The 13,591-nt window shown below is 46.3% G+C and overlaps 1 protein-coding gene across 2 annotated transcripts in view; it reads right to left on the bottom strand.

The window, feature by feature from the left end:
* cdk10 (cyclin-dependent kinase 10) overlaps positions 1–11,414 on the bottom strand; it is a 36,048-nt gene extending 24,634 nt beyond the window's left edge. Inside the window, exons 1-4 of one of the 2 annotated variants that reach the window (XR_005461761.1) lie at positions 11,218–11,414; positions 7,185–7,257; positions 4,208–4,279; positions 1,911–2,013 (exon numbers count right to left, since the gene is read on the bottom strand). Coding sequence is in view for 1 of the 2 variants with exons in the window: in XM_038806361.1 (XP_038662289.1) it covers positions 1,911–2,013; positions 4,208–4,279; positions 7,185–7,257; positions 11,218–11,304 (335 nt within the window). In the remaining variant the exon portion in view is untranslated. The remainder of the gene's footprint in view (positions 1–1,910; positions 2,014–4,207; positions 4,280–7,184; positions 7,258–11,217) is intronic. The other variant, XM_038806361.1, reaches the window with a different exon arrangement.
* Positions 11,415–13,591: the final 2,177 nt, after the last annotated feature.

Genomic DNA, 13,591 nt, shown 5'->3' with positions numbered 1-13,591 from the left:
TCAGCCCAAACAAGGAATGATGCATTTTATGTGACAGGAAAGAAATCTCACTGAGCATGAACAAAAGAATGGCCATTTACCGGTTATAGTACTGAGAATTAGATGATCCTTGGGAAGTAAAAGTTAGAGCAGGGAGTATTCGGTGGGCAGCACGTTAGCATAATGGTTAGCACAATTGCTTCACAGCTCCAGGGTCCCAGGTTCAATTTCCGGCTTGGGTCACTGTCTGTGCGGATTCTGCACGTTCTCCCTATGTGTTTGTGGGTTTCCTCCGGGTGCTCCGGTTTCCTCCCACAGTCCAAACGTGTGCAGGTTAGGTGGATTGACCATGCAAGTGCCCTTTGTGACCAAAATTGCCCTGAGTGTTGGGTGGGGTTACTGGGTTATGGCGATGGGGTGGAGATGCGAGTTGGGTGGAGTGCTCTTTCCAAGAGTCAGTGCAAACCCGATGGGCCGAATGGCTTCCTTCTGCACTGTTAATTCTATGTTTCTGATAATCTTGCCACAAAATGCTGACAGAATAAAATAACCATTTGTTGAAGGAGTGTACATACATTTTTAAAAATAACTTTTCTGCTCTTTTTCGGATAATAATCATTTTGGTTATGAGAATAATATAGTTCTCAATCACATCCACCATCAAATTTTCTCTGAAAGAAGCAGCCTTCCACCTCTCTGCAAATCCATTCTGTGGCTCTCTGAAGCCAAATGTCTCCTATGGAGCATTCTCATTCAGTCCAGGGTCCCTCTAATTCAGTTATGTTTGGGTTCCCAGAGTTGCCTCATCCGGAGTGCCTGCCGAGTGATAATCGCTCAGTGTCTCACTTGGCAGGACATTAAACTTGTTGGTGTGCGAGCTCTCAGCTGCACTGCACAGCTTAAGCAAAGGGGAGAAATCGACCCATGCCATGCAGCAACAGGTCCGGGTCACATTCTTTTGCGGACCCCCAGAAAGTCTCCAAAGGTGCCTTGGTTGTGTGGAACCCAGTTTGAGAACTACTGGGCTAGGGGAGCAAAGAAAAGGCCAGACCATTGTAACTAGGAGGTTCAAAGCAACAACAAAAAAGAGACACAATTACAATGCAACATGCACTCATGTCGTAGACCAGGGGTGGGCAAACTACGGCCCGCGGGCCGCATGCGGCCCGCCAAAGGTATTTCTGCGGCCCACCAAGTCATTAAAAAAAAAAAAAAAAATTTTTTTTTAAAAATGTTTTTTTTTTTTTTTTTAATTTTTTTTAAAGGTTAATGGGTGGGGGGGCTGTTGGGTTACTTACTGGTATAGGTGGATACGTTGAATTGAGTAGGGTGATCATTGCTTGGCACAACGTCGAGGGCCGAAGGGCCTGTTCTGTGCTGTACTGTTCCATGTTCTATATGAGGCGCCCACAATCATAACCGGGTGAAGTAATTATTTTACTTAATATACTATGCGGCCCTTTGTGAATTGTGAATTTCTGAATGCGGCCCTTGCACGGAAAAGTTTGCCCACCCCTGTCGTAGACAATTATTAACTATCTTTATTGTTTAAAATATGTAATGTATATATAACTTTTACTGCTGGCATGGAAAAGTTGCCTCAAGTCTCAGATTGTCAGTCTGATTCTGCGTGTCTTTGAGTGAGGAAAGAGAAAGATTCTTAAAATGTACTGATAATTAGATTTGTGTTTTACAGCTATAAATTCTTCATCAAAAAGTTTGTTGGTCCTCTTTGCCAAGGATGGTACTTAAAGTTGGGGAATCTCTCAGGAGATCACAATTATTTTTCCTTTTTGTTTACAAAAGAAGAGACCATGGACCAATGAGTTAACCTGGAAACTTTCAACAGTAAATCTTTCAAACTTTTGGTTAAATCTTCCTGGCTGTGGATGAAAAGATGACATGTTTGTGTTATGAATCAAACCACTGACCTGTCCAAGTGGTTTCCTACCACTACTTCTTTTAGCTCCACGATATTAGGGTGCCGCAGTTTAAGCAGCAGATTAATCTCTCTTAAACTACTGATGGGAATTCCTGCAAATGAACAAAATAAGCTTATACTTACAACAGATTGGACTTTATTGCACCCAATTCTATTTGTACTCGTACTTAAGTTCCATTGTTAAATTACACCAGTGGCTAGACTTCAAAAAGTTGAGAAAAATATATTGTATCCATTTCATTTGTGCTTATACTTATTTCCCACATGATCTTTTTCACAATAGTGGGCTGGGAAAGAGCAGTTTTTAATGTTGTTGCCTAAATGATGGATAAATGGACCAGCCATATTAAAACCGTGACAACAAGAGCAAGGAGATTCTGCAAAGTAACTCACCTTCTGAATCCCTATAGCCTGTTCACTGTCTACAAGCACAAGTCAGAAGTGTGATTAAATACTCTCCACTTCCCTCCAGCAACATTCAAGAAGCTTGACACCGCACATGTCAAAACAGTCCACATGATTGACACTCCATTCACTAGCTTAAAATATTAACTTCCTCCATCACTTGGGTCACTGTCCGTGTGGAGTTTGCACATTTTCCCCGTGTCTGCGTGGGCTTTCCCCCCACAATTTAAAGATGTGCAAGTTAGGTGGATTGACTATATTAAATTGCCCCTTAATTGGAAAAATATAATTGGGTACTCTAAATATTTTTTAAAAATTTTAAAAATTCTCCATCACCACTGCAAACTGACAGGAGTGAGTGCCACCTACAAGGTTCACTGCAGCAACTCACCAAAGATCCTTCGATAGTACTTTCCAGCTCAAAGGACGGGGGCAGCATATGCATGGGAAACCATGGCCTGAACGTTCCTCTTCAAGTCTCACATCATCCTAATTTGGGACTATATCTCCATTCCTTCACTCTTGATGATCCAAAATCCTGAAACTCCCTTCCTAACAGCATCATGCGTGTACCTACACTAGATAACCTTCTGAGATTCATTACTACCTTCTCAAGGGCAATTAGGGAAGGTCAATAAATGCTGGCCTAGTCAGTAGCACCCACATCCCATAAAATATTTTTTTAATGCAAAATTGCAACTCCCAAGAGCTATTAATATTAGCAACTTGAGGTTGAAGAAAATTGATTCAAATTTTAGATGTGGTCTCCAAGATTACATGACACACAGGAGAAAATGCTAAGAAACTTCTATGTTAGTAAACTGTTTTAATAATTATTCTTTCATCCACATTAGCATTCCAGTTTGCAGAGTGATGTAACATGAACAATGATGAGTAAACAGACATTATTAGCGATAAAGCTAATGCTCAATAAAGTGACGGCAAGTTATCATTTCAAGGACACTGCTATAACACTATGTGCTTGGCATTTCTGTCCTAATAGAATGTGATCTCAATTTTACTTTGGTACACACTCAACTAAAGATTATTAGAGTCTAGTAGCATTATCATTTATTGTTCACACAACTTCAAAATAAAAATAATTGGATTAATTTTTGAAATTACATAAGAGACATTGTTTACACTTGTGCCCCCTCCACCAAAACCCAATTTATTTTTCCTCACTGAAAGGAAGAAGCTGCCTTGTGGTACCAGCAATAGCATAGTGTCAATCATCGCTCAATGGGCCGGAAGTTTGTGGTTCAAGCCTCAATCCAGAGACCCTGAGCACAAAATATAGGCTCACACCCGGGTGTAATACTGAAGTAGTACTGCACTGTCACGGGAGCAGTTTTTAAGGAAGAGATGCTGAAGAAACATTAAACTGAGTCTCTGTTCTACCGGTTGGATGTAAAATAACTCATGGCATTATATCCAATAAGAACAGGGGAGTTATCTCTAATGTCCTGGCTAATACTTGTCCTCATAACAGCATCATAAAAACAGATTATCTGGCCATTATCGCATTGCTGTTTGCTTGAGCTTACTGTGCGCAAATTGGTTGCTACATTTTCGACAGCACAATGCTGGTTATATATCAAAACCTACGTACAGTCGGGCAATATAGTACTTTTGAACGTCCCAAGGTCAAGAAAGGTGCTATATAAATGCAAATCTTTCTCATTTTTCTTTTAAAGGCCCCTGGAGTAACTGGTAAATTAAGCGTATCAAGTAAGATAAAGTAATATTGGTACAAAATATACATGCCAAATGGTTTCAGACATTATTGCTAAAAGGTTTAGCAAGTTTTTAAAACATGAATTCACTTAACGATAACAAATTAAACAAGCATTAGTTTTAACTTTGATAATTCTGACTTACCATCTCTTTCCTTATCCATTCGAACTTTCTTGAGGGCAACAATTTCATCACTTTTTGTATCATGGGCTCGGTCTAAAGCAACATAAAATATTAATGCAGAAATTACTACCTTGTAACTTATCATTACTTGTGTAGAGGAGCTTGCTGTGTGAAAACGGTCTGCTGCCTTTTCTACATTACAACTGTGACTATGCTTCAAAGTCTTCAAAGTATTTTGAAACATTTGGTGGTCACAAAAGGCACTAAATTAATGCAAGTCTTACTTAAATGAGCTCGAGTAAAGGAACCCAACAACACTTTTCTAAATTGCTCATTAGATACACAGAGACAAGAATGTTTATAAGGTAATGGACATTGACTTGTGGGGTGGGTTGATGGGAAGACAATCAGGAGAAGTCAGAAGCACAGTGAAGAAAAAGATCTTGAAAAGAATCTTGAAGGCAAATTAGAGACTGGTGAGGTTGAAATTCTGAAAGAGTGGGTTCATCCCTCAGAAGGGTTGAGGAAAGACAACTTAAGAAGCAATCTCCAATGATCAGGTGGAAGGAGAGGGGAAAGAGAGGATAGAAGATGCACATAGTGACACAAGGCCGGAGGAGCTCCTGAACGTTGTGCAGAGTGAAGTACTGGAGGCCTTTGAAATTGAAGATGGGTATCCTGTGATCAGTTCTCTCAGACCTCGCCTAAGTGGCCAGTGGAATTTGGTAAGTACAAGAGTAATGTGGATGCATGCTTTTCTGTGGGTAACAATACAGGCTATCACATTGTGGGTGACTTGTAGTTTGTGAATGGTAAAAGCACAAGGTCAATTAGAAGAGAATGGAAGAACACCAGTTGTACAGTGATGTAGGTATGGATTAGTGTTCCAGCAATAAAGGAGACGAGGTGAAGGCATGCATGTGTTTGAAAGTGAATGACAGCAGTCTTCATGGCTTTGGTGGAGGGAGCCAAACTGAAGGTTGAATGATGATAGCTCAAGGTTCTGCACTTCTGGGTTCAGCTTGATAAATAATTGAGAGATGAAGTTGAAACAAGATGGATAAAGTCAAAGAAGATAGCTCTGTTTCTGCCAATATTAAGATGGAGGTGGCTTTGGTGCATCCAGGTCTAATGCTGGAGATAGTGGATTGATGGAGGCAACATGAAGCATAATGTTTGGTGCTGTTGGAAGGGCAAAATTCATAATGAAGGACTTTCTTTATTGTTCATACTTCATATTCCCATGACAGGTGTAAGCAAGTATTTCAACCTCCAACAATGTGCTTAATTCCAACCTTTGAAGAACTCTTAACAAAATGAACAAATTAATTCACGCAACAATCATTCTTATTAACTTTCTAGCCATTTGTCAATAATTTATTTTAACTAAGATTAAAATGTTGATCGAAAATGCTACACATTTGAATGACACTACCATTTTAGTTCTAATTTTGTTCAAATTTTTTTTTAAATTGTCTCAACAAAACTATTCATTTCCTTTTTTTTAATTTGTAAAAGCAACACACATATGGCTAAGATCAGTTACTGTTATTTGTTTTCTGGAAATTGGAGAGAGTTTATAAACCGTCTAACTAATATTTATTTATCATGGCAAGGAAGAGACACATAGTTCTGGAGATGCTCCATGGGAGTGGCTGCTCTGGAGAGAAATGTATAAAGGGTGTCCAACTGAAGTGATTATTTTGATTTGGGAGTGGTCGACTGATGAAAAATACTCAACTTGGAACTGTAATGCACTCGGGGGCGGCACGGTGGCACAGTGAGTAGCACTGCTGCCTCAGTGCCATGGACCCGGGTTCGATCCCATCCCCAGGTCACTGACTGTGTGGAGTTTGCACATTCCTCCCATGTCTGCGAGGTTCTCACCCCCACAACCGAGAATGATGTGCCGGGTAGGTGAATTGGCCACGCTAAATTGTCCCTGAATTGATTAAGATTTGGGGACTCTAAATTAATTTTAAAAAGGAACTGTAATGCACTCGTGTTGCCAAACACCAAGCGTGATTGTCAGCAATATTCCCCAAGCCATGCAGTTGCAACCTCGAAGAACATAAGAACTAGGAGCAGGAGTAGGCCATCTGGCCCCTCGAGCCTGCTCTGCCATTCAATGAGATCATGGCTGATCTTTTGTGGACTCAGCTCCACTTTCCGGCCCGAAAACAATAACCCTTAATCCCTTTATTCTTCAAAAAACTATCTATCTTTACCTTAAAAACATGTAATGAAGGAGCCTCAACTGCTTCACTGGGCAAGGAATTCCATAGATTCACAACCTTTTGGGTGAAGAAGTTCCTCCTAAACTCAGTCCTAAATCTACTTCCCCTTATTTTGAGGCTATGCCCCCTAGTTCTGCTGTCACCCGCCAGTGGAAACAACCTGCCCGCATCTATCCTATCTATTCCCTTCATAATTTTAAATGTTTCTATAAGATCCCCCCTCATCCTTCTAAATTCCAACGAGTACAGTCCCAGTCTACTCAACCTCTCCTCATAATCCAACCCCTTCAGCTCTGGGATTAACCTAGTGAATCTCCTCTGCACACCCTCCAGCGCCAGTATGTCCTTTCTCAAGTAAGGAGACCAAAACTGAACACAATACTCCAGGTGTGGCCGCACTAACACCTTATACAATTGCAACATAACCTCCCTAGTCTTAAACTCCATCCCTCTAGCAATGAAGGACAAAATTCCATTTGCCTTCTTAATCACCTGTTGCACCTGTAAACCAACCTTCTGTGACTCATGCACTAGAAGATTTCACACCTGCCACTCACAGGGTCGCCCCTTTACATGACCACACATGCACAGTCACTCAAAAGAAAAACTTAAAGGGGGGTGCAATTAAACAAATCCCCCCCCCCCCCCCCCCCCCCCCCCCGCAAAACCTAGAGGGAATGTCAACTGTATTGTCTTCTATGCAAATGCTTAAATATTACTGTATGCTTGTAGACAATCATAAAATATTAAACTGGACTTACACACAATACCATAGGTCCCTTCACCAATGCGATTTAACTTTACAAATTCTTTCACACTTCTGCCTCTTCCCAGCTGCAAATAAAAACACAAGAAATTAATTTCACACAAGTTTGAGTCCAGGGATTTGTATTATGGCTGGAAACAACTTCTTCCATCTTAAAGATACTTCCAGCAGCAAACTGACAAATCCAAAAGATGTTCAAGTTATGTCAAATGATCAATTCCACTATTGATACTTAATGAACAGGTGTCTTCAAACATCAATTCCCAAAAGACACATATGCGAAGTAGATAGCTCTCAGTTCTACACCGAAATATTCCAAAAAAAGTCTAAGTGTAACCTGGGCCATGAAACAATAATGGAGGAAAATTTATGAAGAAGCCATTATAACCACCACTTGCAGCCAAGTGTATAAGTGCGAAACTGGACTCTGGCTCATGAATTCCACTCATCCCTGTTGGGAGAACGTTGGATCAACCGACAAGCACCTATGTAAACAAATCCATGGTGATTAATCAGTGTCTATCTAAGTGCATATATATTCTGACCCTCAGAATTCTTTCTGGTAATTTCCCCACCACTGAGGTTAAACTGGCTGACCTATAATTTCTTGGGTCTATTCCTACCTCCCTTTTTTAATAATGGAACAATGTTAGCAGTCCTCCAGCACCTTTCCTGTGCTCAGAGAGGATTTGGAATTTGCTGCAAGTGCCCCCAATACATCCTCCCTTGCTTCCCTCAACAGCCTGGGATACATCTCATTCGGGCCTGCGTATTTATCCACTTTAAAGGCTGCGAAACCTGCTAGTACCTCCTCTCTCTCTGTGTGTTAAGTATTTCACAGTCCTCCACCCTAGTGCCTCCACCTGCGTCATCCTTCTCCACTGTTCGTAATGAATACGTCATCTTTCTTCACAAAAGAGGGAGTTGATGCAGACTTTGCAGTTGAGGAGGAGGAGTGTAGTATTGGAAGAGGTAAACATAGGGAGAGTATTAAGGTGATTAGCATAATTGAAAGAAAGTGGATAAATCACCAAGGACAGATGAAATGTACCTCTGGCTGTTAAAAGAAGCCCGGGAGGAAATAGTTGAATATAGGTGTGGTGTCAGAGGGCTGGAGGTCTGCTAACATTGTACATTTGTTTAAAAAGTGAGTGAGGGATAGGCCGAATAATTACAGGCCAGTCCATCTAACCTCAGGAGTGGCAAATTAGTGGAATCAATTCGGAGGGACACGATAAACTGTCACTCAGAAATTATCAACGATAATTGACACGGGGTAATTTTACTGAATTCCTTGAGGCAGTAACAAGGAAGGTAAATGGGACTAGCGCAGATGATGCAGTCCATATGAATGTAGCCAGGCTTTTGATAAGGTCCCATTTGGCAGACTCATTCAAAAAAACAGAACAGCCCATGGGATCCAGGAGAAGGTACTGTAGCACGCTGAATATAAAATTGGTTGAGCAGTAGGAAACACAGGGTAATTGCTGACGTGTTCCTTTATGACTGGAAGGCTGTTTCCATTGGGGGCTGAGTACAAGATCTGCTGCTTTTTCTGGTATATATTAATGAATTGGATGCAAATGTAGGGGGAACGTCAAGAAGTTTGAAGACGATAAAAAAATGAGTGTGTGGTTGATAGGGAGGACAGCTGTAGATTGTAGGAAGAGATCAACATAGAACAGTACAGCACAGAACAGGCCCTTCGGCCCTCAATGTTGTGCCGAGCAATGATCACCCTACTCAAACCCACGTATTCACCCTATACCCGTAACCCAACAACCCCCCCTAACCTTACTTTTTAGGACACTACAGGCAATTTAGCATGGCCAATCCACCTAACCCGCACATCTTTGGACTGTGGGAGGAAACCGGAGCACCCGGAGGAAATCACCGCACACACGGGGAGGACGTGCAGACTCCACACAGACAGTGACCCAGCCGGGAATCGAATCTGGACCCTGGAGCTGTGAAGCATTTATGCTAACCACCATGCTACTGTGCTGCCCCTGATCAGTGGACAGGTCAGGTGGGCAGAAAAGTGACAAATGGAATTCTAAAAATATTTTTGTCAAACATAACACATATCACAAACATATTCAAACAACAATTGCAATACTTCAATTCCCCCCCCCCCAAACCAAACCTAAAAAGAATGAGACAATCCGCCCAATCCTGTCTCTTCTCCCCCAACATCTGATGGTGATCAGGTTCCTGAAGTGGGAAATGAATGGCTGCCATCTCAGATAGAATCCTTTCATCGACCCTCTCAGTACTTAATTTTTTCAGTGTAAGAACACAATTAGGTCACTTAACCACGCTGCGGCACAGGGCAGGCCTGAAGGCTTCCATCCAAACAACAGTCGCTTGCAGACTATTAGCGAGGCCAGAGCATCTGCCTTCACCCCTGTCTACTGTTCTGGTAAATGTGACACCCATAAACAGCCACCAAAGGGCAAGGTGGGGTGGGGGGGGGGGGTGAATGGGGGGGGGGGGGGGGTTGGGGTGAATGGGGGGGAGGGGGGTTGGGGTGAATGGGGGGGAGGGGGGTTGGGGTGAATGGGGGGGGGAGGGGGGTTGGGGTGAATGGGGGGGGGGGAGGGGGGTTGGGGTGAATGGGGGGGGGAGGGGGGTTGGGGTGAATGGGGGGGAGGGGGGTTGGGGTGAATGGGGGGGGAGGGGGGTTGGGGTGAATGGGGGGGAGGGGGGTTGGGGTGAATGGGGGGGGGGGGGTTGGGGTGAATGGGGGGGGGGGGGTTGGGGTGAATGGGGGGGGGGGGTTGGGGGGTTGGGGTGAATGGGGGGGGGAGGGGGGTTGGGGTGAATGGGGGGGAGGGGGGTTGGGGTGAATGGGGGGGGAGGGGGGTTGGGGTGAATGGGGGGGAGGGGGGTTGGGGTGAATGGGGGGGGAGGGGGGTTGGGGTGAATGGGGGGGGAGGGGGGTTGGGGTGAATGGGGGGGGAGGGGGGTTGGGGTGAATGGGGGGGAGGGGGGTTGGGGTGAATGGGGGGGAGGGGGGTTGGGGTGAATGGGGGGAGGGGGGGTTGGGGTGAATGGGGGTTGGGGTGAATGGGGGTTGGGGTGAATGGGGGGGTTGGGGTGAATGGGGGGAGGGGGGGTTGGGGTGAATGGGGGGAGGGGGGGGTGGGGTGAATGGGGGGAGGGGGGGTTGGGGTGAATGGGGGGAGGGGGGGTTGGGGTGAATGGGGGGAGGGGGGGTTGGGGTGAATGGGGGGAGGGGGGGGTTGGGGTGAATGGGGGGAGGGGGGGTTGGGGTGAATGGGGGGAGGGGGGGTTGGGGTGAATGGGGGGAGGGGGGGTTGGGGTGAATGGGGGGAGGGGTGAATGGGGGGAGGGGGGGTTGGGGTGAATGGGGGGAGGGGGGTTGGGGTGAATGGGGGGAGGGGGGGTTGGGGTGAATGGGGGGAGGGGGGTTGGGGTGAATGGGGGGAGGGGGGGTTGGGGTGAATGGGGGGAGGGGGGGTTGGGGTGAATGGGGGGAGGGGGGGTTGGGGTGAATGGGGGGAGGGGGGGTTGGGGTGAATGGGGGGAGGGGGGTTGGGGGGAGGGGGGGTTGGGGGGAGGGGGGGAGGGGGGTTGGGGTGAAGGGGGGGTTGGAAGGGGGGTTGGGGTGAAGGGGGGAGGGGGGGTTGGGGTGAAGGGGGGGTTGGAAGGGGGGTTGGGGTGAACGGGGGGGTGTTGGGGTGAACGGGGGGTGGGTTGGGGTGAACGGGGGGGGGGTTGGGGTGAACGGGGGGTGGGTTGGGGTGAACGGGGGGTGGGTTGGGGTGAACGGGGGGTGGGTTGGGGTGAACGGGGGGTGGGTTGGGGTGAACGGGGGGTGGGTTGGGGTGAACGGGGGTGGGTTGGGGTGAACGGGGGGGGGGTTGGGGTGAATGGGGGGGGTTTGGGGTAAATGGGGGGGTTTGGGGTAAATGGGGGGGATGGGGGGGTGTTGGGGGTAAATGGGGGGGGGGGGGTTCACTCCGCGCCGCCGATTATGTTTTAACCCCCTCGCCCGGCGATACCTTATCCTCGGGCGGGACGGTGAAGCTTCCTTCATATTTCAGACATTTCAATCTGATTTGATCCGGCTCCTCGTTCACATCCCCCATTGTCCGGCCACCGTCACTGGCCGAGCAGCTGCTTCCTCTGGGTTAGCTCGCTGCAGATGGCCAACCATCTGCTCCCAGAGTGACAGCCCAGCCCAGCCCAGCATACACACTCACTCAGCACTGAATCAACGTTGGAGCTGTTGCTGGTTAACATTTATTCAGTGTTGTGGTTGTCCTTGTTTTGTATCTTCGTTCCCCCTAATTTACTTTTTCGTTCCCTTTTCCCCCATCCATTTGCTGTAGAATTTAATTCAGATTTCTTTTTCCCCAAATATATTTGAGTTGCACTTTCAAGATGTGTGCAACTATACTGCCTGACACAAAATTACTCCGAGCATGTTATCCACCCCCCTCCCCACCTGTCTCTGCCCTTGGCCTGAGGTGCGTTCACCCTGAGGTTGAACCATCACCTATCAGCCTTATCTCAAAAGGAGAGAGCGGCCTATGATCCTTGGCTTCCTCATATTCCACTTGCATAATGAAACTAGGAAAACAAACCCAGATTATCAAGGTCTGGTGTTTTTGTATGGAACCTTCTGTGCAACTTTCTGAAGCTGAAGGTTGACTGTAAAGATAGGGGGCGCAATTCTCCGCTCTCACGAAAATTCGGAGAATAGCGGGCGGCGTAAATTTTTACGGACACACTGGTCCGACACCCTCCCGCTATTCTCCCCCCCCCCCCCCCCCACGCCCGCCTCCCGACACGAATCGCTGCCCGCCGTTTCCAAGGCCTTTATGGCCGTTTTTACAAGCGTAAAACACACCTGCTCTGACCGTTCATAAAAACGGCCGTAAAGTCCCGTTCTCAGGAACCATGGCACCGATTGGCACGGCCGTACCACGGGTGCCATGGGCCCGCAATCGGTGGGCACCGATCGCGGGCAGCGGGTACTTACCCTCTTTCTCTTTCTCCCTCCGCCGCCCCGATGGATCCATCCGCGGGGCTTCTGCGGGGCATAACGGCCCGCGCATGCGCGGGTTTCACGCACAAGCGCGATGACGTCATCCGCGCATACGCGGGTTGGAGTCGTCCAATCCGCGCATGCGCGGCTGACGTCATCTGACGCGTCAGCCGTCGCTAACTCTGGCTAGCGGGCTTAACAAAATTCGTTAAGCCCGCGATGCCGGACTTCACGGCCGCGCGATACTAGCCCCGACCGGGGAGCTGAATCGGTTCCCGGTCGGGGGGGGCGGAGGCTGGCGTCAAACGTGCCCGTTTTTGACGCTAGCTTCCCGAGTTTTCGTAACTCGGGAGAATCGCGCCCAGGGTTTCTTAAGCTGAACAAATGACTATTTACATGGTTGCTTCATTGGCTGCATGTTCTATTGTACGCCAACTCCCTTCGAGAGATTCCCCACACGAGGTGATTAGTTCTTCAAACCACTTGACCCTTACTCAGTAAGGCCACATTCCTCCCCTTGTGTTCATTTTTACAGTCCTCATTTACCAAATTACTTTACACAGTTGAACAGTAAATAGCATCAATATTTGTACTTAGTCCTGAATTCTAATCACCCACTATATACCTATGTTATGAATCGAATCTTTGAGGAAGCTTTCTGTTCCTGGTGGAGCAAAGTAATTCTATAGTTTGAGATGCTTCCACAGGATCGAAGCCAACAGGAAATGTAGTAACGGGTACCCCCTTTTGGCACAGGCACTTCATCAGTGTCTGCTTCAACAGAGACATCAGTTAAGTCTACAACAGGTCAATCAGGTACTTTGGTGCTTACTGGTTCAAAAACATGTTTTGATGGCAACTACTGAGCACCTCAAGTGGTCCACGTGTTTACAAACAATCCATCACTCCACGGTTACTTGGTGTGAAAGAGGTCTGTTCTCAGAGGCAATTTCTGAGAACCAACGACGGAAATCTCTCACATATCCAGCGTCATCTATCATAAATTTACGTGCTGTATTGTCCAAATCATGGCTTGCTTTCTGATTACATTAACCTGTCTTTACCAACCCTGTCAAATTTGGAAACACGATGCTCAGTCTCATTCTGAGATGGTGTTTCATTACTAGTTCTGCTGGTGGAACTCCCTTGGTTGCATGCGGAGTGATACGGCAGCTAAGAAGGAAGTGTGAGAGTTTACAAGGTTCCTCCTGACAGTTTCTTTTGGCCAGACCTGAAAGTTTGGACGGCTCTCTTGGCTAGTCTATTTGATCCTAGGTGGTAAGGAGCAGTTCTGATGTTTTTAATTCTGTTGACACTGGTGAAGGTTTTCTACATGTATTTTTATTGAAAGTTTCAAATTTTTACAAATATCATTTCAAAACAAA

The sequence above is a fragment of the Scyliorhinus canicula genome, chromosome 9, assembly GCF_902713615.1.
Source record: "Scyliorhinus canicula chromosome 9, sScyCan1.1, whole genome shotgun sequence".
NCBI lineage: Eukaryota > Metazoa > Chordata > Chondrichthyes > Carcharhiniformes > Scyliorhinidae > Scyliorhinus > Scyliorhinus canicula.
This window is presented reverse-complemented; position numbering and strand designations above follow the sequence as displayed.